General features: G+C 32.1%; 3 protein-coding genes across 3 annotated transcripts; all 3 read left to right on the top strand.

The window, feature by feature from the left end:
* The first annotated feature begins 524 nt into the window (after positions 1-524).
* LOC119834662 (fatty acid-binding protein, muscle-like) lies at positions 525-6,941 on the top strand. Its single transcript, XM_038359093.1, has 4 exons — positions 525-662; positions 4,545-4,714; positions 5,263-5,370; positions 6,414-6,941. Exons 1-4 carry the CDS (start codon positions 590-592, stop codon positions 6,471-6,473), a joined length of 411 nt encoding a protein of 136 aa, XP_038215021.1. The 5' UTR covers positions 525-589; the 3' UTR covers positions 6,474-6,941.
* Positions 6,942-16,832: 9,891 nt separating this feature from the next.
* Positions 16,833-19,621, top strand: LOC119834521 (fatty acid-binding protein 2-like). The gene is made up of 4 exons (XM_038358913.1): positions 16,833-16,978; positions 17,178-17,344; positions 18,642-18,749; positions 19,402-19,621. Exons 1-4 carry the CDS (start codon positions 16,909-16,911, stop codon positions 19,456-19,458), a joined length of 402 nt encoding a protein of 133 aa, XP_038214841.1. The 5' UTR covers positions 16,833-16,908; the 3' UTR covers positions 19,459-19,621.
* A 2,202-nt stretch (positions 19,622-21,823) lies between these two features.
* Positions 21,824-23,944, top strand: LOC119835596 (fatty acid-binding protein 1-like). Its single transcript, XM_038360520.1, has 4 exons — positions 21,824-21,893; positions 22,494-22,660; positions 23,194-23,301; positions 23,888-23,944. The coding sequence occupies exons 1-4, from the start codon at positions 21,824-21,826 to the stop codon at positions 23,942-23,944; spliced, it is 402 nt and encodes a 133-aa protein (XP_038216448.1).
* Positions 23,945-24,810: the final 866 nt, after the last annotated feature.

Here is a 24,810-nt window from a genome sequence, read left to right as displayed (position 1 = left end):
ATAGATTGACGTAGTTCTGAATACAGTGAAGTTTCTGTGACGTTTTGTATAGAGTTATTTGTGTGTATATTTCATTTGATAGAATATTTTAATCATTACCCATAAGTATAAAGTATGATATGTGTATAATTGATTCAAATTTACAAATTTCGTTCGGATAAAAATGGTTTAATAAGTGTTAAGAAATTAAGAAGACACTGAGATGATTTTTGTTTAAATTGTAATGTAAAGAAGCATATCTTAGTGACTATTTCGACAGATTTACAGATATATTATTAGACCAATAAATGAATGTAGGTAAATGACAATCAAATAAATGCGACAGACTACAAAAATGAATGAAGCGGAAAAAAATAGCTCATCCTTTTTTTCCAATCATAATAAAACAAGCAATTTATAAACATTATAATATATTGTATTAAAAAGTAAAATTCATTTGTGAAATAAAAACTTTCGATGTAAAAAATTCACTATGTTAATACAAGTATTCAACTTAGAAACGCGTTCATAACTCATACTATATTATTGTACTTTTACAAACCATTTGGCTCTGTTGTATCGCAGACGTGTTTATTGAAAACAAAGAATAATGGAACAATTCCTAGGAAAGAAATATAAACTGAAAACATCTGATAATTTTGAAGATTATTTAAAATACATTGGTGAGTCGATTTTTTTTTGTTTACAAAAACGTATTTAATTCTCAGTTATCCACGAATAATTACTCCAAGTTTATTACTAATAAAATAAATATGAATAGTTTGTTTTCTTGTTTGTTTGAACCCGCTAATCTCAGGAAGTATTGGACACATTTCAAAACCTTTTCCACGGTTGTATATGTTCATGATTCCTGAATGTTATAAATGTACCATGAGCGAAGCCGGAGTGAACTGCTAGTGTAATATATTATTAAATGAACTAACGTGCAGGTGCACGGTATATGCGATTAAAAGTTATTTTAATTTATACTGCATGGCCGAGATAATGTTTTTAATTCGCACAATCTTATCATAGCTATAACATATCTGAAAATAAATAACTGTGTGAAACAAAACCAATTCAAAATAGAAAAAAGTACTATTATATCACGCTCTATATTCGGGGAATATCCATAATAATATTTCTTATAGTACAACATAATAATTTGTCCTTTACTTTTGTCATAAATTGTGTAAATTTTATACATGTATGTGGTAAATCCGGTGGAAGCACATAAGAAAATCAAATTATTAAACAAGGCCATACATATTAAACACTGTAATGTGAGAGAAATTACGTGTTTTGTACATTTATTGCTAATGACGGTTGTTTATCTCATTTTTTATTATTTCACGTACGTTCATCACTAGAAAAAAGGAAAATAACATTACGGCTCTTATTTGTTTATGATAAATTATTGTTATACCACTTAAAGTTTTGACGTCACTGTTCACAAAATATAAAAAAAATATATGTACAATGATTCAGCAGTTCCTATGTTTTTTCTTTACTGATTATATTGTCTAATCTTTTTAAAGATAGTCCGACACGGCAGTACGATGCTTCAAGATTTGATTTATCTTATTTCTAACTGACGCTCTAAAGAAAGAGGATTTAAGTCGACTCTATTTTGGTTTTTTTCGGGATTTCAACTGATTGGCATTGGCATGGCATCTAACCTAACCTAACCAACCTGCTCAAAAACAAAAGAGGTTGTTATATCTACTATATTCTTCGACGTGATTCCTTTTGCGATAATAGGAATTTGTTGTCATATGGTCCTATTTTAGGATGTATGCTCCCATGAATGTCGATGTACAATTTTTTTTCAGGAATATTTTGAATAACATTATTTCCAACCAAGGTCCCAAATATGAGCATGATCATCGTATTATAAAACAATTTTATAAAATATATGAATATAAATGCAGTTAGATATAGATTGATAACAATTTCTATGTATTTAAACACTACGAACATAAAAATCTCCTTACATTTAATTTTCCAAAAAACGATAATTAATAAGAAAAATTTAGAAAAATTAAATCGTTATTTTACTTGCCCCAGTATAGTTAGTAATGTTTAGAGTTTTAGCAAGTCATGCTAGGAGCTATGCATGTCTAATGTCTTGCATTATGATTTATGACCTCTAGGTCATAAATCATAATGCAAGACATTACGTCAGTTGTTTCACGTTTGTATAGCCACATTAAATAGTAAATGATATATGGATATAACAGTTAGTACAAAAATATGAATCGAATGTTGCAAAAACCACCATTTAGTTGAAATCGAGCAAATATTCCGAACACAGCCATATGAAAAGTCTATAACGAATGCATATGTTTAAGATCATAACTTCGTAACAAGGCATATTTCGTTATTTTCAAATTATAATTTATATCACAACAATCTCATTCATTAATGACTTATAAAGCCTATGATATTTTAGTAATTCTGCTGTCATTAATTAGTTCCAGCCGTACATAAATTTCGAACGAATCCCAATTATATTGGTCAAAGAGCGTGGCGATGGTCAATGAAATAACAATTAAAGTGGTACTTATTAACGTATATGTTTATTTTGAACTAGAACATCCCTCATTGTTACTTCAAAGATAATTGATACTGGTTATGTATCTCTAATAATGATGTAATTATTGATATTGTAGCTCATGTAATAATCAATTGTTTAGCAAGACTAAAACTGGCAATGTAATTGTTATTTACATTGTTTCAGTTATATTGCAAAATAAAACTGAAGCAATGTAAATAAAACGAAGGTGGTTTTCAATTTAACTATATCTTTTGATTGTTTGTAATTGAATGCCAAAAAAAAAACTAAAACTAATATCGCAAAGAGATGCCTAACACTTGTAATTTTACACAATGGGTTTTGGGCTTTTACCCATACACCAGATTAATATTGTTTTAAGAATATTCGAAGTATAGGCTCTTAAGCGTGGTCACAGCTACTACGTCATACATATTACAGAAAGGAAAACCTTGAAGAATCTTTTTTTCTGCATACACATTATTTTTTATCTCAATAGTTATTTAGTATATGTACCAAAGGCCATTAAAGGCTAGTGGAAGTTCTATTCACATAGACGGATGGTCAGTGTTGCCTGACGTTTCCGTGTGTAAACGTATAATAACAAATAATTACTGAGATGAACGATTACACAATACATAATGCTCATTAGTAATAATAATGGCCATACAGTGTTTATGTATAAATATTAAAATATATGAATATAAATATTATTATATATGAATATATTAGTTCTAGTGTATAACTGGCTGTTGCCCACAGCGTTGCTCGCGCAGTCCTATTAAATTTTCATGGTACAAACTTTCATACCCTATTTTATCCTCTAGGGGGTAGAATTTATCAAAATCCTCTCTTTGCGAATGACTACGTCATTAAATATATCTGTATGCCAAGTTTCAGCCCGATCCGTCCGGTGTTTTACGATGTGCGTTGATAGATCACTATGTCAGACAGTCAGCTAATCACCTTTGGGTTTTATATAATACTAGCTGCACCCTGCGGTTTCACCCGCGTTAGTCCGTATCCCGTAGAAATATCGAAATAAAAAGTTGCCTCTATGTTATTCCAGTTGTCCAGCTGCCTACGTACCAAATTTCATTGCAATCGGTTCAGCAGTTTTTGCGTAAAGGAGCAACAAACACACATCCTTACAAACTTTCGCATTTATAATATTAGAAGGAAGTAGGATATAGACTACCAGCCCGTTCCAACTTCACTCGTAATATGATTTTCTTGCCATAAAAACCTTCCTCGTGCCATAACAGAGACTTTAAAAAAATTGAAAGAGCCGTTCTCGAGTTTTACACTTTTTTTTTTTTTTATGTCATAGTCGGCAATGGAGCTGGTGGGTCGCCTGTTGGTAAGCGCTACCACCGCCCATGAACATTTGGAGAGGCGTAAGGTCAATTGCAGACCTTTCGCCTCTACAAATGGATTGCCGACTTTAATTGGGAAGGGAATGGGAAAGGATTGATGAGAGGAATAAAGGAAAGGACTGGGAAAGGTAAGGAAAAGGATATGGACTTAACAACACATTTGACGATTCATTTTTATTTATATAGATGATAAATCGAAATATTACGGTTTATTATCGTATCGAAGTCATAGGTTTGTAAACCACATTCCTAATTATTTCTAAGCAAGAATAACAGTGTTGGATCGATGGTTAGACGCCCAATGATTACTTCGAGTCCAGAAGAGGAAGAAATAAATTGATATTCTAATTTGTCTGTAAATTATCTACATCACCACTACTCAAAATCGGCACATCCAAGCATTAATTATAGTTCGATGATATGTGACATCTGCCAACCTTCACTTGGCGTGCTGCATTATGACCTGAACCCTCATAAGACAACTGTGTCCCTGCATTGAAAAAATGTGCGCTGATGATGATGATGATGATGATGATGATGATGATGATGATGATGCTGATGATGATGATGATGATGATGTCGATGATGATGATAATGATGATGATATATAATATTTATTATTATTTTATTTTCAGGAGTGGGCTTATTATCAAGGAAGTTAGTTACATCCGTATACCCAGTATGTGTCTTGTCCAAAAATGAAAATGGATCATATACCCTCACAATGACTACACCGATAAGGAAAGTTGCTACCACGTTTAATTTAGATGAAGATTTTGACGAAGATAGACCAGATGGAGTTAAGGTGAGTGCATGTAACTAAACTCATATTGTTTCATTATTCATTACTTTAATGACGACGTAGAGCAATTGCCAATTCGCTAATGGTCAGCGTGACATAGATCTCAATCTTATACTAAAGTATGCTAGATTATGGGCAAGAGTTTAGACCTGGCCCTATCGGACGAAAGGATGCAGCAGGAAGCGTCAATTTATTAATTCAGAAAATATAAACAAATCTCTGATGAGAGACGGATGGACAGATAGATAGACGTAAAGCGGAGACTTAGTTATGGGTTCCCCTTTTGTCCTTTGGTTTTATTCGCCAGTAATCAGTAAAATTAACAAGCGGTTATATTGAATTTAGCCCACATTAAAAATAAGTAATGTAAAACCACTTTTACTAACAGTTTTATAAGTTGGTAATATTGTTTCAATTTTAAAACTTATAACTAACTACTATTTGCTAACCTGACAAGGTTTTTAGTACCAAATACATATTATAAATTTATTTTTTTATGTTCCAACAATAAAGGAGAGTGTACAAATTTATCTGTTAAAATTTTTTTTCAGGTAAAATCCCGCGTCACTTTAGAAGGCAACAAACTAATACAAACACAAGACGACAATGGAAAACGATCGAAACATGTCAGAGAATTCACTGATACCAAATTAACAGTAGTAAGTAAAATGTTTAAATGAATATCTTTCTTTTGCTCTCTTTTAAAAGTTTTTTAATGGTAATTAACCTTAAAGTAATAAGTCGCAGTCAGCAGAACATAAATAGCGTCTTTTAAATGTAGTTTTTTTTTTTTTTTTTTTATGTCATAGCGGGCAACTGAGCTGGTGGTTCGCCTGATGGAAAACGATCACCACCGCCCATGAACATTCGCAAAGGTAGTGCCTCTACGAATGCGCTGCCCGCTTTTAGTGGGTAAGGGAAAAGGAACGGATTCATGACAGGAAAGAAGGAATGGACTGGGAAGGGTGAGGAAAAGGAAATAGGCCTCCGGCTGTAGTAAACTTAATGAATCATAATAAAAACAAGTCTTAAGCATCGAGCCAAATTATAACATTTACTCTAATTTACTTTTATATCGACTCCTTTTTTGTAGTAAATTATATTGCAAGAAGAAAAAAATATATTATAATTGTGTTAAAATTTGGTGGTTGGAATATATATTATAATATACATTTTTAGGGTTCCGTACCCAATAGCTAAAACAGGACTATAAGACTTCGCATTTCGTTTGTCTGTCCGTTCGCCTGTCTGTCGGTCCCACTTTTTATCAGGCTGTCTTATGAACCGTGATAGTTCGACATTTTTGCATTCAAATTTTTAGAGATGATGTTGTTTTCTCGTCGTCATTGGTTATAATAAATCGAGGTTAAGGAACGGTTGGCTCGGTCTTAAATTGGATGGGTGACCAATTTTTTTGGCAGTTGCTTATGTCGTGTTTCCCCTCGCACTTGACCAATCTTTTCTATAGTATATAAAAAACTAAAGTGGCGATAGCAATAGATAAGATAGATAGATATTAAAAATAAATTATCCAAACGCTTCCTGGTGCTTCTGAATTGTATAATTATTTTATAAACAGAATGAAGTGTAAACATTCATTCTGCATTTAAATAATTCAATGCATAATCATTATTTCGTAGAAACTTGTGTGTTGTAAGAGGAAAATTAAGATTTTTATTTAAAATGTAAATGATTTTTGCAGATAACCACAGCAGAAGGCTGGGACGGCACGTGTATAAGAGTCTACGAAGTACAAGAATAGTCTATTATTATTAGGTATCTAAAACAACTTAAATACGACTGTGATCATGGATAGCAAATCTAGAATGAAGTTATGATTTCTTTTCATTAATCTTTAAATTAACCTAGATACAAATCACTATATTTAAAATTTAGCAAAATCTTAGGACTTTCGTATTCTTCGTTATCGTCTTGATTTCACTTATAATGTTTATGCAAAAATTTGGATGGATATTTTATCAAACATCACTTAATCACCTCAAATCGGAGTAACGGATCGGGATGAAATTTGCAAAGCGGCAGATTATAGTGCATATAGCCAGTACGCTAATTTGTTCAATAACGCAAACGAAGTCAGGAAGTTAATATTACCACAGATAACATAATGTCTTGCATAAATAAAAAAGTACGTGATTTTACCTTACTGTATATGTATGCTAAAGGTTGCGTCAATGGGATCAAGTCGTCGATAGTAAAATAAAATGGAAAACGTGATGCGATGTTGTCTTGATTTATGTTTAAGATATATACTAAGTAGTATCAGTATTTCATATATAAGTGTGCGATCCTTGTAGAAAACTTGTTTTGCCATCTTTTATTATAGAGCAACATTATAAATGTAATTGCCAATCAATTATGAACTTTATAGCTCAGTAAAAATGTATGTTTTTAAATGCAAGAATTTAACACTCGTATTTCACATTTATACGTAGCATTACGTCGACATAAAGATTCAGGAAGTTTAGATTATTTTTTATGCAAAAAACATTTCATTAATGCGATATTCTTGCATATTATATTCGAATGCAAATCGCAAAAAACTAGAAAGAAAATAATGTTTCTCGTGATTTATAGTTGTTATGAACCTAATGCTATTTGAATGTTTTATATATAGAAATTATATATCTAACATATTATACGAATGATGTTAATATACTGTATAAACAACAAGAATATAGAAAAAATCAATAAGATTAAACAGAACGCAAACAAAGATGTCGGAAAGTTTTTCTCTCTTCCTCAGCCCACAGATTTCGTATTTATTTGGCTGTGGTTGAACAGTTTCCGGATAAAAGTATAACAATATGTCAACATTTACTCGTTTTCATTCCGATCGAAATGACTTGAAGCCTTGAATGGCCGAAGTCATCGTTACAAGTAGCAGTAGTTTAAATTTTATACATTAGTGACATTTAGTTATTTCTGTCTTCTATATTCTAATAACATAAAGCTGAAGAGTATGGTTTTGGAACGAAGTACCTTATCGCGCGTTGTGAAAGGGGGCTAGACGGAAAAAATTCTTACGAAAAGTTGTCACGACACTTTTTGCTATAGTAAGCTATTGTAAGCTGTGTGGCGTCGCATTTTTCTCTGTCTGTCTCTCTCTCTCTTATAGAAAGCAAGCCAGATATTTTCATTTCTATTTCGCATTGAACAGTGTGGTGTCGCGACGATTATTTTTGAAAAAATTAAATTTTATTACAATTCCTTCACTAATTAATTAATCGAAAGGAACTTCGTTCTATCCGGGTGTCCCTTGACACCTCTCAAGTTTTTTTTTGTTTAAATGCGCTAATCTCAGAAATTCTTTCACGGTTTGATACGTACGTAAACCCTGAGTGTTATAGGTTATACATGTACCACGGTCGAAACCTAGCGGACCACTAGTTCATGTAATAATCAAACATTTAAAATAAACAGCCATTTTCATCGATGACACGTTCAATAAGGAATGAATTAGTGGCGGTGTTGAATAAGAAATGTACAGCTAAGTTGTTTGGCTATTTTTGTATGCAAATTAATATGAATAAATGCATTATTATTTACTCATGCGTATTTTTAATACCTGTTTGACGATGATTGCCATTCATATGTATTTAACCATGTCAGAGGTTAACTATTATTTTTTAACAATTAATATTTATAATGGTTATGACGATTTTAAAACTTCTTAGTAGTTCCTGTATAGTATAGTAAACTAATTTATGTGTACGTTTTCAGTCGGAAATTTTCGCAACAAATTACAATTTACTGATTATATGGTTTGTTGTACCGAAAGCGTCATAGAAGTAGTAGCGTCATAGTAGTTTGTATGAAATACTCATAATATGTTTTACTACGTATACTAGCCAGTGGGTTAATTATCCTACTAATCCTACTCCTACATTAGTAGGATAATATTAATTATAAATGTGAAAGTTTGAAAGTATGTGTGTATGTTTGTTAGTCTTTCACACAAAAACTACCGAAACGATTGCAATGAAATTTGGTACGTATCTGGACAACTGGAATAACACACAGGCAACTTTTTATCCCGATATTCTTACGGGAAATAGACTTACGCGAATGAAATCGCGGGGCGTAGCTAGAATGTTATAAACGAACGTGAAAATGAATATGTAACCATATTTTTATTGCATCAATTTTTATGGTGCCTTTTAATTTGCAAATACACAAAATAGATTTTTGCTCTGAGTTTTCGAACAGGATTAAATAAACTTACTTAAAAACATATCACATTAAAGATAATAAATTTTCTGACGCACTCAGGTAATGTTTGAGTTTTTGAGTTTTTTATTCAGGTACGCGACCTCAAAACATTTTATACGTAAAACTAAAGAGTAGTATATAATAATACGGGTACTTAAAACCCTATAATCTCAAACTAAAATTGAGAACTATTCATTGTATCTTTACTCCACAGGCATTCTTAACAAATTTTTATCATTATTTTGGTTCTGTTTCAATATAATATACTAGCTTTCTGACCGCGGCTTCGCCCGAGTGGAATTCGATTCTATCGCGCGACATGGTAAGGAAGTAGTCTTTACCAAGGTCTTACCTGAGGTGTTTAGGCGTTAAAGAATGTTGATGAATTTATTTTTGACAATAAGGAACTGCCATACAAACTTTCGTCCCCTATTTCAACCCCTCCTACTATTATTCGCGATAAAAAGTATCCTATGTCCTTAGTTCTATCTTCGTACCAAATTTCATCCAAATTGGTTCAGTGGTTTAGGCGTGAAAGCATAACAGACAGACAGAGTTACTTTCGCATTTATAATATTAGTTGGGATTAATGTCCACAGAAAGGCATGTCACGTTTATTTATTTATAGAGTTCTAAACTTACAAATTGTAATGCTGTTGCTATGATCTGAATTATCACATTTTGTTGTCTTAACTAGGTGTCATGTTACTTTAGAAACTTTTAAGCTTATAATGGTTCTTGTCCATTATATCAATCCATCTATCTGGAATTTATTTATACGTAACTTAAGAAAATATTGTATCCGTCCGCGGCTTCGCCCGTGTAGGCAAAAGAAAATCCGCCTAGTTCGCGTTCCCTTGGGATTTTCAGGAAACACCTAAACTATGTCCTTTCCGAGATTTCAAGCCATCTTGGAACAATTTTGCAACCAAATATGTGCAATGGTTTAGGCTTGACGAAGTGACAGACAGACAGACAGAGTTACTTTTGCATTTATAACATTAAGAAGAGATTTTTAGAGTTCACACTTAAATGTTGCGTAACCCTTGTCATTCTTTCTATAACGTTCTATATTATAGAACCATGATATAATAATATTATCTTTTGTTTGATAACAATTCAATTATTGCAATCGGTTATAGATATAATTAATCAAGGTTTTGATTAAAGGCAAATTTAGGGATCGATGCAAAGATATAAAAAACGTATTATATTATTTTTATTTGATTGTTGATTGGGAATTTGTCATGGCATTGAACCCACGGCATTCACACAAAATGTTGGTATTGTGCAATCAACTGTCTCTGCAGTACAATGCTAAAGGTCCCATTCTTATAGAGCTAACATACGTCGGAGAGACCATATTTTTATAGTGGGGTAATCTTACATAGATACCCACTGCCCTCGGGAGGAGGGCGTGGGTTATGTCGAATTCCTACCGACTATGTGTATGACTGTGTTCCGTCGAACCGCTTAAAGGAAGGGACCACGGGTGCTCGTTGGAATTCGTCCGCGACCCCTCGACGGTAGCCCGGCAGGCCAAGCGCAAGCCTAGAGCAGCTTATTAGACGTAGAGACTCCAAACAATTAATAAAAGCGTTGAAAAAGGCACTAAGAGATCACTCCTTATATGTAGGCGTAGTTTTTTTTGTTTTAATGATTTTGTTTGTGTCTTAAGATGGATGGATGGATTCCACCTTATTATAAAATAAAGACGTATTTTTAACATAAGTTACAATTAAGTAAAAAATTAATTAATATTGCTATTATATAAAAAAATGCTATGATTAAGTTTATTGCAAAAGCATATCTTGATAATGAATTATTTTTTTATTTCATCATCCCAAAAAACAGGCATTTAATTTTGAGAGCTGTTACTTCAGAGAACCTCTTCCTTATTTGAAGTCAGTTGCAGACTATTCTAATTAACCTCATTTCTTCTAAATATTAGTCAGTAAATATGTCACTATTAGAGAAGAAATAATTTTTTCCTTATATATCTTATATAAGAACTTAACAATAATAAACATATCGTGCGGAATCACATTTGCTGATTATGATTTATCATGTATACTATCAATAAATATTTAATCCCAATATTAAAAAAGGGTCAAAAGAGACATTACCTACTTGAAATTTTAAAGTCATTTAAACTATACTAATATTGTTTAGCTCACGTAATAATAACTAATGAATTATAAAAAATAAATTCTGGATGGATCGATGGAAATTCGCAATTATCTGATAAAATATGTTTTAGTTAGATATAAAATAACATACTTATCTAATCCGTATTAACTAATCGAAAAGTTAAAAATGTAGTAATCAAAATAAGGTTGGTGATAAAACTCTTCAGTTTTGATTAATTATGGGTGGGTAGCTACTGCAGTGATAACGATTACAGAACGCATAAAAAAATAAAATAAGATTATATATATTTAATGTTATATATAATTGTTTCTAAACGTAAAAATCCATTCGTTTACGATTGTAAATTTAGAATGCGCGAAGCGACTTAGAATGGCATTTGATATCAGATAGTTTTTCAACCGACTTTACCAAAACGTGTGATCTTCTGGTTATATTTTAAATTTGGAATGGTACTTACTCGCATGTAAGCCGGTGACCTTTATTTGTATGCAGGTTTCAAATATGAATACGACAAATATTAAATGCTTACATTGCAGGCAATAACTAGGTTCTTGTTCTTATTATTCTGTTCTTATTACAATATCATTTACAAATTTTAAATTAAAAATAATAATAATAATTAATTCTCGGCGGAACGCTAGTAGGTATCTGATTTATTGAAAAATACAACATTTATATATCTTTAAGCGCGGCGATCCCACATTAATTTAATTTGAAGTTAAACTATTACTGACATTCTAATCTATTTTTATTTGTTGGATATGTATGGAACACATCCAACAAATAAAATTATGTTCTCTGAGAAATGCAAAGATCGTTTAAATTTAAAATACCAATGGACAACCTTATTATAACACAATATCTATAGACAAATCAAATACTATATTTTAAATAACGAAACTTTTCACATTTAGAACTTTAATTTACTGCCAGTACTTTGTAATACGCCGTACAATTTTATTAAAATTAATTGAATAAATATAAAACCTCGTTTTTTAAGTTTTCCGTATTTGTATTGAGATCCTATTTGGAAAAAAAACGGTGCCATAGATTGTAATAGATTTTTTTTATGAAATATCTATTACTTTCCAAACTTATGAAATATTGCAGAGCGTAGCATGACGTGAAATTTTTAAAATAAAATTACATGACACTGATATGATTATTTGATAACACGACACCTCATCAACTAGTGATTAAAGTTTAATGAGTCATATCATTTTTATGTTGCGTATGTTACCTTTAAATGTAAAAAAGCAGTAGAAGGAAATTTTTCCTGTAAGACTATCCGGAAGGCCTAAATATGCTTTTCATTTCTCATGATTGTCGGAATTTAAGACAAAAATCAAAAAATTTTTTGCTTTTTCAAAATATTGAGGTTTTCTTTCATCCTTTTGAGTTTAAAAATCAGCTAATTCTCAAATGCCGTGAGCGCCAAATTAATGTCAATGTCATTTATAGAGAGGAATACATTTCTCTTGCGCTAGTTTGGACTAAACACAAAATTACGTTTAAAAACACTGTAAGCACTGATATTACGGTAAATGAGATAGTGTTAGAACTTTTGTTGTATCTCGTAAAATTGCAAAGGCATATCTTTATTCTAGCGTATGTATGACGACAACACTTAAATTTGTGTTTTATTTTTTTTTGTCGTCATATATGAGATAAAAAGAAATTTTAAAAATTGAATTTCGTGGTTCTAATAGAAAATAAAATATTTTTCTTTCATGGTCTTATACAAAATTAAACGTTTAATTTTTAGTTTTATAGCATTGAAATGCTTTAGAAATGAGAAATTTTGAAAGAATAGAAAAAATTTGATCACGAGGCAGGATTCGAACCTGCGTATCTTGCCTAACCGTAGCAACGCCTAGCCTCTCGGCCACCCGTGATCCTGCCACAGTAATCGAATTTTTTCTACTCTTTCGGTTTCATGTGCCTAAGGGGCACCCCACGCCATCTATTGAGATGATTAAGAACCATCACAACCAATACGAAACATTATTAAAATTAAACGTTGTCAACTATTGAATGTAGAATATTTTATATTATAAGATTGAAAATTTAGGATATTTATTTGAGGCCTTCATTTATTTGCAGTTCTTAGTTTGGGTGGCGACTGTGCGCCGGAATATACAACCATTACTATCGTATGTCGATTGTTTATGTTGTCCCATATGGAAAAAGTTTTGCTTATATTACATTAAAAAACAAAATATTGAAAATGCATATATGTTTCAATATTTTGTTTATAAAATATTAAATACTAGTATAACATAATTAGGCACAACCGATTTCAATAATGTGTTGGATTACCATATCCGAGTATATATTTAGAATATTTAGTAATCTGTAATATCGGCTAAAAAGCAGTAGTAGCTCAGTGGTGAGAACCTCGGACTTCAAAATCGATAAGTAGGGGTTCGAGACCGGGCGAGCGTGCAGGAAATAAATTGATTTTTCAATTTATCTGCAGATGTGGATAACATCACCACTGCTTAAAACGGTGAAGGAAAACATGGTGAGGAAACCAGCATCTCCAAGAATCAAAAGTTCGACGACATGTGACATCTGCCAACCCGCACTTGGCCAGGGTTGAGGATTATGGCCTCATAGGATGCCTGTGTCCCAGCAGTGGGAAAATGTATGGGCTGATGATGATGATGATGATGTAATGATTTAGCGTAATCAGTCTTTAAACATGTCGCAGTAAGATTTTAAAAGCCGGAGATTATAATCTATCATATCGAATGCAAATTTTACAATTTAACGGTTTCACATCTATTGGTCTAACGAAATTAATAATGATTTTAACTGAATAATGCAAGCAAATGTTACGGATAACATATTTTTGACATTTTGCAATCTCGCAAGAAGATTATTATATAACAGTTTTTACAATATAACAACATATATTGAAGAATGATTATGCTATATCATGCGCCGATATCACAGATTAATATACTAAAAAGTTACTACGGTGTATGTGACCATTGTACGCCCATGCTATTAAAATCGCTTATTATTCATTTATTATTAGTAATAAAATATTTAATTGGTAAATATGCTAAACATAATCGATGTTGAAATTTGGTATAGATATAGTTTGACACCCGTGAAAGGACATAGGATAGTTTTTCTGCTGGAAATAGAACGGGAACGGAAACTGCCAGTAACACTCCGGGTCTATCTTTCCGGCAACTACGCGAACAAGCTGCGGGCGGAATGCTAGTTTTAAATAATACGTAGTATAGACCAAACTAAATGTTACTTATTTTTTTATTACACTACGCTAAAAAAGAAATTATGATGGGCATGGGATGGGCATATCATAAATAATTATATTTATTTAGGTTATACCTAAAAAGCCTAGGTCACGAAACAACACCCTAATATCTTCAGAAGCAAGTATTGCACATTCCAAAATGCATTACACGTCTGTGCATTTACTAACGATCACCCAAAATGTAAGGAAAATAATTATTATATTTAATACAATGATATGTTTCATACTTCGTTATGAATTAAATTATAAACCAGACGCATTCACAGAGATGCCCGCATCACGTGTAATAATAAAAGAATAAACAAACAGACGAACATAGAACCTGCTCCTTTTAAAAAACCGTCCGTTAAAAAATTAAGTCCGGTGTCCCCTATTGGGGCTCATACCCCACCCCACCCCTGACCTATGTCAGATGATAAACGTCTGTTTCACTGATCGATTTTCTTTATGGAAATGAAGGTGATCAGCCTTCTATGTCCTGCCAAACCGATATATTTTTATGAGTCCTTAGAGACTCGAACACAGGACTTCTCGGTTCTACGCTCACGCGTTAACCACTGCACCAAGGTAGCGGTCAACTGGTATACTCGAATAGTAGTAGAGATAGCAATATTTCGTATGGTATTAGTGCTTGCTTCGAACTAAAGTTGCGACCTAACTTCGCCGGCCCCATAACTACTTATAAGTCGATGCCATAACTGAATACAGTTTAGTGTGTCAGCTGTCCTTTTGTTACATATGCAGAGTACTTTAGCAATTGAATGTAATAAATCAAATATCCTGTTGTTATTTATCTTGTCATAAGGGTGCGTTTAAATTTGCGGTTTATGCACTTCTATTTTAAGGAAATAAATTGTATAAAATTCTCGTTTTTGATTTGTTGTTTGAAATATCAACGTCACGCTCAGTTGCAGTTTAGGTTTATCTTAATCTTATTAAAAGTACAGCCAACCAGTATTAATGTATAGAATATTAAGGTAATGATTAAAAATCCAATTTTTTTTAATGTTTAAATTATATAGGAGGATTGAGATGATGATGGGATAAGATATGATATAAAATTAAGTATCTGTGAGAAAGCATTACTTATAAACATAATTGATTTATTTATCAACCGACTTCAAAAAAAGTAGGTGAAAAAAGCAGTATTTTTAATTTTTGTTACCTCGGAACTTCCGACTGGGTGAACCGATTATGATAATTTTTTTATTTATCTGTACATCATTTACATACCACGAACACATCATTTACATGCACGAAACGGTGAAGGAAAATATCGCAGGGAAAACGGCACGTCGAAGAATCAAAAGTTCGACCACATGTGACGTGGTGGACTTAGGCCTGAATCTTTATAGGAGGCCCTTGTCCCTGCCGTGGGAAGATATATAGGCAGATGATGATCATGATGATGATGATTACAGTCTCTCTCGTTGATGTCCCACAGCACATACTAAGGCAAGACCTTTTCTAAGAATACAGTACCCAATATTTATTTTTGTTATTCACATGATTTTGTTTCTGGTTATTGTTGTTTTATTGTAGTTACTATGTTCTTGGTATTAACGTATTGATCTATCTATTTTAATGTGGGAATCGAACACGCTTCGAAACGATTTGGGTCATCAGCACAGAAGTACCACAAGTTCATAGAGAACGGGCGTGAAATAGTACTGTGTTTCGTACAGGATGTGAGGGAGCCGGTGGCCCGTTTCCATTTCCTCACAATTGCCGGTCTATACCTACATTCCAGTCGTCAAACCTTTCCTTATTTTGAGAAATTTTGAAAGAATATAAAAAATTTGATGACGAGGCGGTTTGCTACGGTTGGGCAAAAAGCGCGGGTTCGATCCCGCCTCGTGATCAATTTTTTTCTATTCTTTCAAAATTTCTCATTTATAAAGCATTTCAATGCTATAAAACTAAAATTAAACTTCCCTTATATTACCCTTTAAAAGCGGGCAGCGCTACAGAGTCTACAGAGTCGCCACCTCTGCGAATGTTCATGGGCGGTGGTGATCGCTTACCATCAGGCGAACCAATAGCTTAATTGCTCCCTACGACATAAAGAATAAAAATCTATCATCATAAATTTAAAATAAACCGCGTATGAGAGTATTTTTTAAAGGTATGGCATTATTTTATATTGGAAGGATATCCTTCTTATTCGTTTTGAAAGAAAAAATATTAATGAATAATATTGACTTCCGTTATATTAACAGATACCTGCAGTGAACTATGAGAATATTGACAAAGCTACCTACTTACACGATTTTCTAGTAGCAAAAGTTAACTTGGTTGTATGAATAGAATAATTAAAAGAAAAATCTTATAATTGGAATTTTCATTTCATTATTTTTGAATATTAATTTCATTAGATAAGAATATTGAAATTCAAACAAACCTTTATCAGTAATTGCTTGATGATCGGTCTATACTCGCTAATATAAGAACGTGGCGTTATTCTGTTGTTCAGTTATATCCAATACGCACCTTTACGATCTATTCTTTGCTACTTTATAATACCAAAATGGCGTTCTACGGAAAGCTCTACACATTAGAAAAGAACGAAAACTTCGATAGCTTCATCAAAAGCCTGAGTAAGTATTGTTTTAAATGAAATCTTATTTTTTGTTTTATATTCTCTTATTGATGTTGATCGAATTTATTAACACATACATACATACGTAAATAGATTGGCCTGAAATGTGCGAGTAAATGTGTTTATTGCTCATTATTTCACTGCAGATTTATTCCTCGTAAACAATTAAAATTAAAAATAATCAATTTTTCATCCAGACATCCCTCAAGACCGAGCAGAAGCCTACGTGAACTCAAAACCTTCCCAAAAAATCGAAAAAGATGGAGACTATTACATTATTACTACCAACTCTATAATGGGGGTTAGCGAAATCAAATTCAAACCTGGTGTTGAATTCGACGAAGTTTTGACACCAGAAATTACTGTGAGTAAATATTACATATACAATTGTTTTATTAATAATAACAGTACTATCTAGCTGTATTCCACGGTTACACGCGGGTTTATAACCTTTCCCTTTAAATCCCAGGCACCCTATTAGAATAAAAAGTTATCTACCAATGAAAGTCATGTGAAAATCGGGAGAGCCGTTTCAAACATTAGCCGGAGCAAAAAGACTGTGAGAAATAAATAAAAAATGTTTTTTGGTCCCTCGTAATAACATCCATATATATGAATTTAGTAAAAATCGGTTATTTAAATATTAAAAGCAGCCACTCAAATATTATTTATTACTATTAGATTAAATTTATAGATAATAATAAATGGCTTTGGACGTGATTTGATAAAATGTATACATCCACATACGCTATCTATATCTACGTATATATTATAACAAAACAGTTGCAAGACTATTTCAATACATCAAATTAAGAAAACACATAAATAATTGCTTAGCAATAGTGTGTGTTATGAACTCCTAAACAATGGATAGTAATTTTGTTTGTTTATTAGTCTGCTTGTATGTATCACGTAAAAATCACTGAACAGATTTCGACATACGTTTATAAGATCTTAGATCAATATCGGATGTAACTTATATATGATGCACAAGATAAATTCAGGAATATATCATTAAATAAAGTGTAATTCGAAAGGTATTAAAGATAAAATAAAAAATTTCTAAGTAGGTTCCTTTGCTAAAATTAATACGAGATATATGCCTCTAAAGTCGTAAAAAATGTTAAACAGCGAAAATGCATCAAGTACAGAATTTTGTAGTCCACGAACGAAGGCGCGAATAGTACGCTAGTATTGAAATAAAACGGATAGAATTGAATTAATATCATCACCCTCAGGTAATTACTTAATTTTCAAAATTCTAATTATCTGTAACCCTATTGTACATTTTTTTTTTAATTTTTTTATAGTGGGGAAATCTTGCTTAGATACCCACGGCCCCCGGGGATGGAGCCGTGGGTTATGTCGGATTCTTACCGACCAAAACCCCACTGTGTTCCGTCGAGCCACTTGAGTGAGGGGGCCACGGGAGCTGGTTAAAATTCATCCGCGACCCCCTCGGAACCCTATTGTACCTACTTTTACCCAAATATAAAAAAAATGCATTCTAATGCATTTAGATAAAAAAAAGTTCTTATGTATGCGCCTTTGGTTATTTTATATCTAAATAATTCTGAATTTCGTTCATCTTATAACTGGATTTATAAGTATTTCCCTTTCCAATAAGAGTCGTTACTATAACATAATAATTATTATTTCAGACCAAGACCACAGTAACTGTAGACGGCAATAAATTCACTCAAGTCCAAACGCTGGGTGACAAGTCTGTGACATACGTCAGAGAATACACGCCCGAACAGCTAGTAATCGTGAGTATACATATAAACAATATATTTAAATAAGCAAGTGATTTTTTTTTGCTAAAAAAGTCAAATTTTATCATTCCAACTAAAAATATGTGTTTTTATTGTTTCAAGCGCTTATGAACAGTTTTCCGTAGCTGTAAGAAATTGTATTCATATTATTACAATTCTCAAGTCGTAATATTACTGTATTAATATATAATATTGTATAGACAGCTAATAGAAAGTAATTATTTCGTGAGATACTTAGACCTTTATGCTTTCTTCTTATAGCTTAGCATAGCATAGCTTACCCAAGCCATTTACATACGTGCCTTTCACAATATAAAGTAAAATTATATTGTAATTTTACAAGCACTACGAAAAAAATTATGCATTGTAAGCATTTTAAACCAACTTCAACAAAAAGAGGAGGTTCCCATTCGACTGTATATTTTGGGGTTGTTATCTCAGAACTTCTCTTTCTTTAAAGAAAGCAAATGCCCCTCGTGTATTTCCATTAAAATTTGTGCTGACTCTGACTGTTCAAAGGCGATAAACAGATTTTCGTCAAGCATAATTATAGATATAAAGTCGAATATATTCTAAAAACTAATAATTAGGCATTCCTACAGGTAAATAAATCCAAAAAATCTCATGTTTCTTTTTTTCTCAACAGACACTTACCTCCAATTTCTGGGACGGCACCGCGAAAAGATACTACGTCGCTAAGTAAAACTTATTTATTTATTAATAAAGGTGGTGACTTACAATTATTATTTATTAGAATGTTGAACATCACATTATCAGGATCCGATCTCAATCAAGAACAAGAGAAATGCTAAATATATTTATGTAGGATAGAAAATAATAATACCTACACGTTTTTAAAATAAAACTATTTTGATTAAACTGGAGTTTTTATTTTTATATTATTTCTGTATACTTACAATCTATCTATTTACTAATTATATTCGTTCTTTAATTTATTTAAAAGACACATGTATTTTAAATAAATTATAATCCGATTTAAATAAAACGGATATGAAGACTTCCTTCCGTGACCAGGTAATTCCTCATGACGTATGCATGCAATACGAATTACCTACCTACCTACCTTACAAATGCATACGGCATTATAAATGCGGAAGTTTGTAAGGATGTATGTGTGTTTGTTACTCTTTCACGCAAAAACCACTTAACCAATTGCAATGAAAATTGGTACATAGACAGCTGGAATAACATAAAGGCAAATTTTTATCCCTATATTCCTATGGGATACGGACTCACGCGAGTGAAACCGCGGGGCGCAGCAAGTTGAAAATAATTTCTGAAGCAACTTTACTAACTTTTTTAAATTTTCCCGCCCAGTTGTACTTATCAGGTTTTTTATTTTATTTCTTAAAGTCGTATACTAAAATTTGGTGGTTTGCATAAAATAGCACATAAGAATGTCTATGAAACGACGTATAAGTATGAGCTGTATAATATCCCAATCTGTAAACATAAAAGTCAGCATCCCCATCTGTAATGAATTCTTAGCTAACGTAACTGTCTGTCCGCTATGGAAGGAATTTGGTACAGGTATTGGAGGCCCGAGAAAGGACACAGAATATTTTCTATCATGGGAATCCCACGGAAACAGGAAAAATATAGTGAAAATTTCGGACAGCCTATTTTTTCCTTTAACTACGAAGGAAAACCAACGGGAGGGAAATTAGTATAAAATAATCCACTAAAGATTACGATTTGGAGTAAGTATTGTGTTTCAGTTGGATTTGTGGTACAAATTCCACTACACGATAACCTACAATCATAAAAAAACGAAACTTGACGTGTGGTAGCTGTTTTTATCTACTCACAGGGGCGTAGCTTCTGCCGTATCAGTAAAATATTTTTTTGTATGTTTGAAATATGTCGATATGACGAATGTTTGTTAAGAATAGTACCACTATTCTAAACAAACAATTTCAATATACATAACATGAATAGTGTAAATAAAATATATGTTGGGAAATTTTGAAAGTATAGACAAAATTTGATCACGAGGCGGGATTCGAACCCGCGTTTTTTGCCAAACCGTAGCAGCGCTTAGCCTCTCGGCCACCCGTGATCCCTACCCCTATTATATTTCTATTCTTTCAGAATTTCTCATTTATAAAGCATTTCTATGCTATAAAACTAAAAATTAAAAATCTGTGTTGTTTTGATAATGTATTAAAAATGATAACCACTGTACTCATATCTTTCAATAAAATATTTATAACTATTGACACCATGCACAATGCAAAAAGCGTGGTTTTCCGTCTATATAAATTATTATTTATTTTATTTTGATCTTTTACTATTATTTGTTTACTACTTTTTGGTTTTGTTTATTTATAAAAGATAATATAAGATTAATAAAAGCTAAAGATAATGATTGGAAAGTAAAAATTCCTGCCTTATCGACTGTAGATGAAAATAAATTTCATATTTCATGTAAATTAATAAAAAAATTATTTAGCAAATGGAATAACATTATTAAATTAGTGCATTCAATGAATCTACAAAGATTAAATTAAATCTGGCCGTTTAAAGTGAGTCAAAATCGCCCCCAAGTCGGAAACAAAAATACAAACATAAACGTTCAAGTGAAGATAATATAAGTATGTAAAAATCGATGCGTTTGCCGTGGGCCCCCAAAACACTTTGCAACAATGTACCCAATACTGTACTGCCCTCCTACTGATAATACGTGTAAATGCAATAAATACACAAAAATAAAAAAATGAAAAAGGTACAAAACGTAAACATAGTAGTAGGTATATTTTGAAAATTTTGATAAAAATTGTTGCCAACTCAGCATGAGGTGTAGGATTTTCTAGTATCTTTAGTGCCTTTGTTGAATTTAATTGGAAAACCGAAGAGACATCCCAATGCAATAAGTTTTTATTCGATAACAATTTTGAACTTCAAACGTACTTTTATCACAGATAACTTAATACTGTACTATCCTTTATCAGTAAATGTTCTAATATAAGACCGTGCCGCTATCGTTTAAGGTTCAGTTATATCCATTGGTACCCTAACGATCAACCTTTTGCTCCTTATTAATCAAAATGGCGTTCTTCGGAAAGCTCTATACTTTGGAAAGAAATGAAAACTTCGAGGAATTTATTAAAAGCTTGAGTAAGTATTGTTTCAATAGCAATTTTGTTTTTTTCTTTTGACGTGACAACGTCTTAAATTAGGTTGCGGCTCGGAGGCACTCATGAAAAAGTGTAACGCCCGGTAACGTTACGATGAGTCACCGAACTATCATCGTTCCGCCGCGGGCGCAGCACTAGAGAATTAGGCGCATTGCATCGGCGCGTGCTTGTGTCTCTGTCTCTGTCTTTTTAGTAAACAAAATATATTTTCTCTAGTTAAAATTTGTGCAATTCTTATTTTCATTCAATTCCTTGTTCCTATTGTGCAATTTAATAATATTCATATCAATAAATATTAAGAGAAAAAGACGTTGTCACGTAAAATCTTCGCCCGTAAAACCGACTTTACATTCAACCATTTTTTTTCTTTTTATTATCTTATTGCTGGTGACCATAAAATAATAAACTATTAATGTAACTCACCGTAACGTAACGTTACACTTAAATAGATACTAATACATATTTTCGTTGTAATTTTAAATTATGTGCGGGTAAATGCATATACTTTTATTGTATAATTCCTTTTATGCGGTTGAATTACTTGCAAAGTATTATGAATAATATTATCAATTTTTTTCAGATCTCCCTCAAGAGCAATCAGAAGGCTTCATCAACTCAAAACCTTCCCAAAAAATTGAAAAAGATGGAGACTATTACATTATTACGACCAACTCCAGAAGGGGAACTACTGAAATCAAATTCAAGGATGGTGTTGAATTTGACGAGGTGTTTTCACCAGAAATTACTGTAAGTACACTTCTAACAAGCGATTGTTTTATCCTTAATAATAGTATCTTATTTTAATTTAAATATTTGATTATAATGGGTTAGAATATCATTTGATGCAAATCTATATTGATAAAACATTATATATTGAATGAATATAACTATTATTTATATTTCTCGTTTATTGTGCACTTCTAATATTTATATAAACAAGTTTTATTTTATTATGCACTAGCGGTCCGCCCTGGCTTCGCCCCTGATACATATAGCCTATAGCCTTCTTCAATAAATGGGCTATCTAACACTGAAATAATTTTTCAAACCAGACCAGTAGTTCCTGAGATTAATGCGTTCAATCAACAAACAAATAAACTCTTCACCTTTATAATATTAGTATATATATTTTATAATATCTTTTAGTATCTATTTTTCAATTGACCACAAAGGAGGCTACATTTAGGACGATGTGATCTACTAAGAAACTTCGTACAATTAATAACTGGACATATAGGTTCCTTTTTAATAAGATTACCCTAACATGATTATCATTTCAGACCAAGAACACAATAACTGTAGATGGCAACAAATTTACTCAAGTCCAATCGCTGGGTGACAAGTCTGTGACATACGTCAGAGAATACACGCCCGAACAGCTAGTAGTCGTAAGTATATATATAAATAATATATTAAATACATAAGTCCTCTTTTTATGAAAAAAAAGTGAGATTTTGCTCCTATAAAACATTTAGGCGCTTAATAAAGTTCTTTTATCAGTAATTACTATTAATTGGACAACTTATACATGAAAAAATAGCTAGTCTATTACTGTCATAACATTATACAGACAGCCGAAAGAAAGTAAATAATTATGAATGAATGAGATCACTGTATATATTGACTTTTCATATTTTCTTTTCATTATAACTAACATATTTTACCTTCCAGACATATATCAGTCCTATATTAATTTCACTTATAAATTTACCTTATCGTCAAATGGATGATCTGATATGATGATGATGATAATTCTGAATTCTGTATCATATTAGATGGAAACATTTTTTTGTGTTGTTGTTATGTTGTTGTATTGTAAATACAACCCAGGAACCCTCGGCTCCACGCTCACACATTAACCACTGAACCAGAGAGGCGACGATTTTTATACACACACATTGAATATTATTATCTTAAACTTAATTACCCACTTCTACGGAAAAAATAAATAAATGTTTTCTTCTTTCTTAACAGACTGTGACTTCCAATTTCTGGGACGGCATCGCGAAAAGGTACTACGTCGCCAATTAAAACTCACTTAATTCATCAATCAATAAGACTAATTGAATGTAATTAGGATCCGATCTCAATCAAGAACAAGAGAAATACACATTATATTTATTTATGATAGAAATTAAACATACCCTTTTTTCTTAATAAAACTATTTTGATATAAGATTTGAGTTTTATTTTTATGTGTGGTCCTATCCGTCTAACGAAGTTTTTCATTATAAAAAATAACAAAAGAGTTTTTTTTTTATATTATGCATTGTGTTTGCAAACAAGCCCTGACGGAAGCTCGAAATGGGATTAATAAATCCAGCAAAAAATCGCGCCTTGTGGCGAAATACGCCTAACATTTACCTGATACATGTAATTTTGTTGAGAATACACCGGGGCATTAAACTTATTAAATTTGCATGACTGATATAATCGAGATTTTAACTCTTAAATACTCGCTGACCTGAGGTCAAAGTCCTTAAATCATTTTTCACTTTACTATAACTAGCTGTGACCCGCGGTTGAAACCGCGTAAGTCCGTATCCCGTAGGAATATCGGTATAAAAAGTGCTTATGTGTTATTTCAGTTGTCCAGCTACCAGCTACGAAGTAAATTTCATTGCAATCGGTTCAGTAGGTTTTGCGTGAAAAAGTAACAGACACACACATACATATGCATCCATCCTCACAAACTTTCGTATTTATAGTATTATTATTCGCCAATAGATGTCAGGAAGAGTCATAATAAATTAAGACTACTCAAACGCCTCCTATTTGTTAAAAAAAACACGAATATGACATTTTCTAAAAAAGATTCCTATGGTCTAAGAGCCCGTGAGGGCCAGACCTTAGTTAAAGTATAAAATCTAAAAGTTTCTCTGTGTATGCCCACTATA

The sequence above is a fragment of the Zerene cesonia genome, chromosome 2 (assembly GCF_012273895.1).
Source record: "Zerene cesonia ecotype Mississippi chromosome 2, Zerene_cesonia_1.1, whole genome shotgun sequence".
Taxonomy (NCBI): domain Eukaryota; kingdom Metazoa; phylum Arthropoda; class Insecta; order Lepidoptera; family Pieridae; genus Zerene; species Zerene cesonia.
This window is presented reverse-complemented; position numbering and strand designations above follow the sequence as displayed.

What these genes read in the sequence shown, in the direction of transcription:
- LOC119834662 (XM_038359093.1), top strand. Translation starts at nt 590, where the DNA reads ATGGAACAATTCCTAGGAAAGAAATATAAACTGAAAACATCTGATAAT. An exon ending in ATAGACCAGATGGAGTTAAG is followed by an intron (nt 4,715 to 5,262) that starts GTGAGTGCATGT and finishes ATTTTTTTTCAG; the next exon opens with GTAAAATCCCGCGTCACTTT. An exon ending in CTGATACCAAATTAACAGTA is followed by an intron (nt 5,371 to 6,413) that starts GTAAGTAAAATG and finishes TGATTTTTGCAG; the next exon opens with ATAACCACAGCAGAAGGCTG.
- LOC119834521 (XM_038358913.1), top strand. Translation starts at nt 16,909, where the DNA reads ATGGCGTTCTACGGAAAGCTCTACACATTAGAAAAGAACGAAAACTTC. An exon ending in TAGCTTCATCAAAAGCCTGA is followed by an intron (nt 16,979 to 17,177) that starts GTAAGTATTGTT and finishes TTTTTCATCCAG; the next exon opens with ACATCCCTCAAGACCGAGCA. An exon ending in TTTTGACACCAGAAATTACT is followed by an intron (nt 17,345 to 18,641) that starts GTGAGTAAATAT and finishes TTATTATTTCAG; the next exon opens with ACCAAGACCACAGTAACTGT.
- LOC119835596 (XM_038360520.1), top strand. Translation starts at nt 21,824, where the DNA reads ATGGCGTTCTTCGGAAAGCTCTATACTTTGGAAAGAAATGAAAACTTC. An exon ending in GGAATTTATTAAAAGCTTGA is followed by an intron (nt 21,894 to 22,493) that starts GTAAGTATTGTT and finishes AATTTTTTTCAG; the next exon opens with ATCTCCCTCAAGAGCAATCA. An exon ending in TGTTTTCACCAGAAATTACT is followed by an intron (nt 22,661 to 23,193) that starts GTAAGTACACTT and finishes TTATCATTTCAG; the next exon opens with ACCAAGAACACAATAACTGT.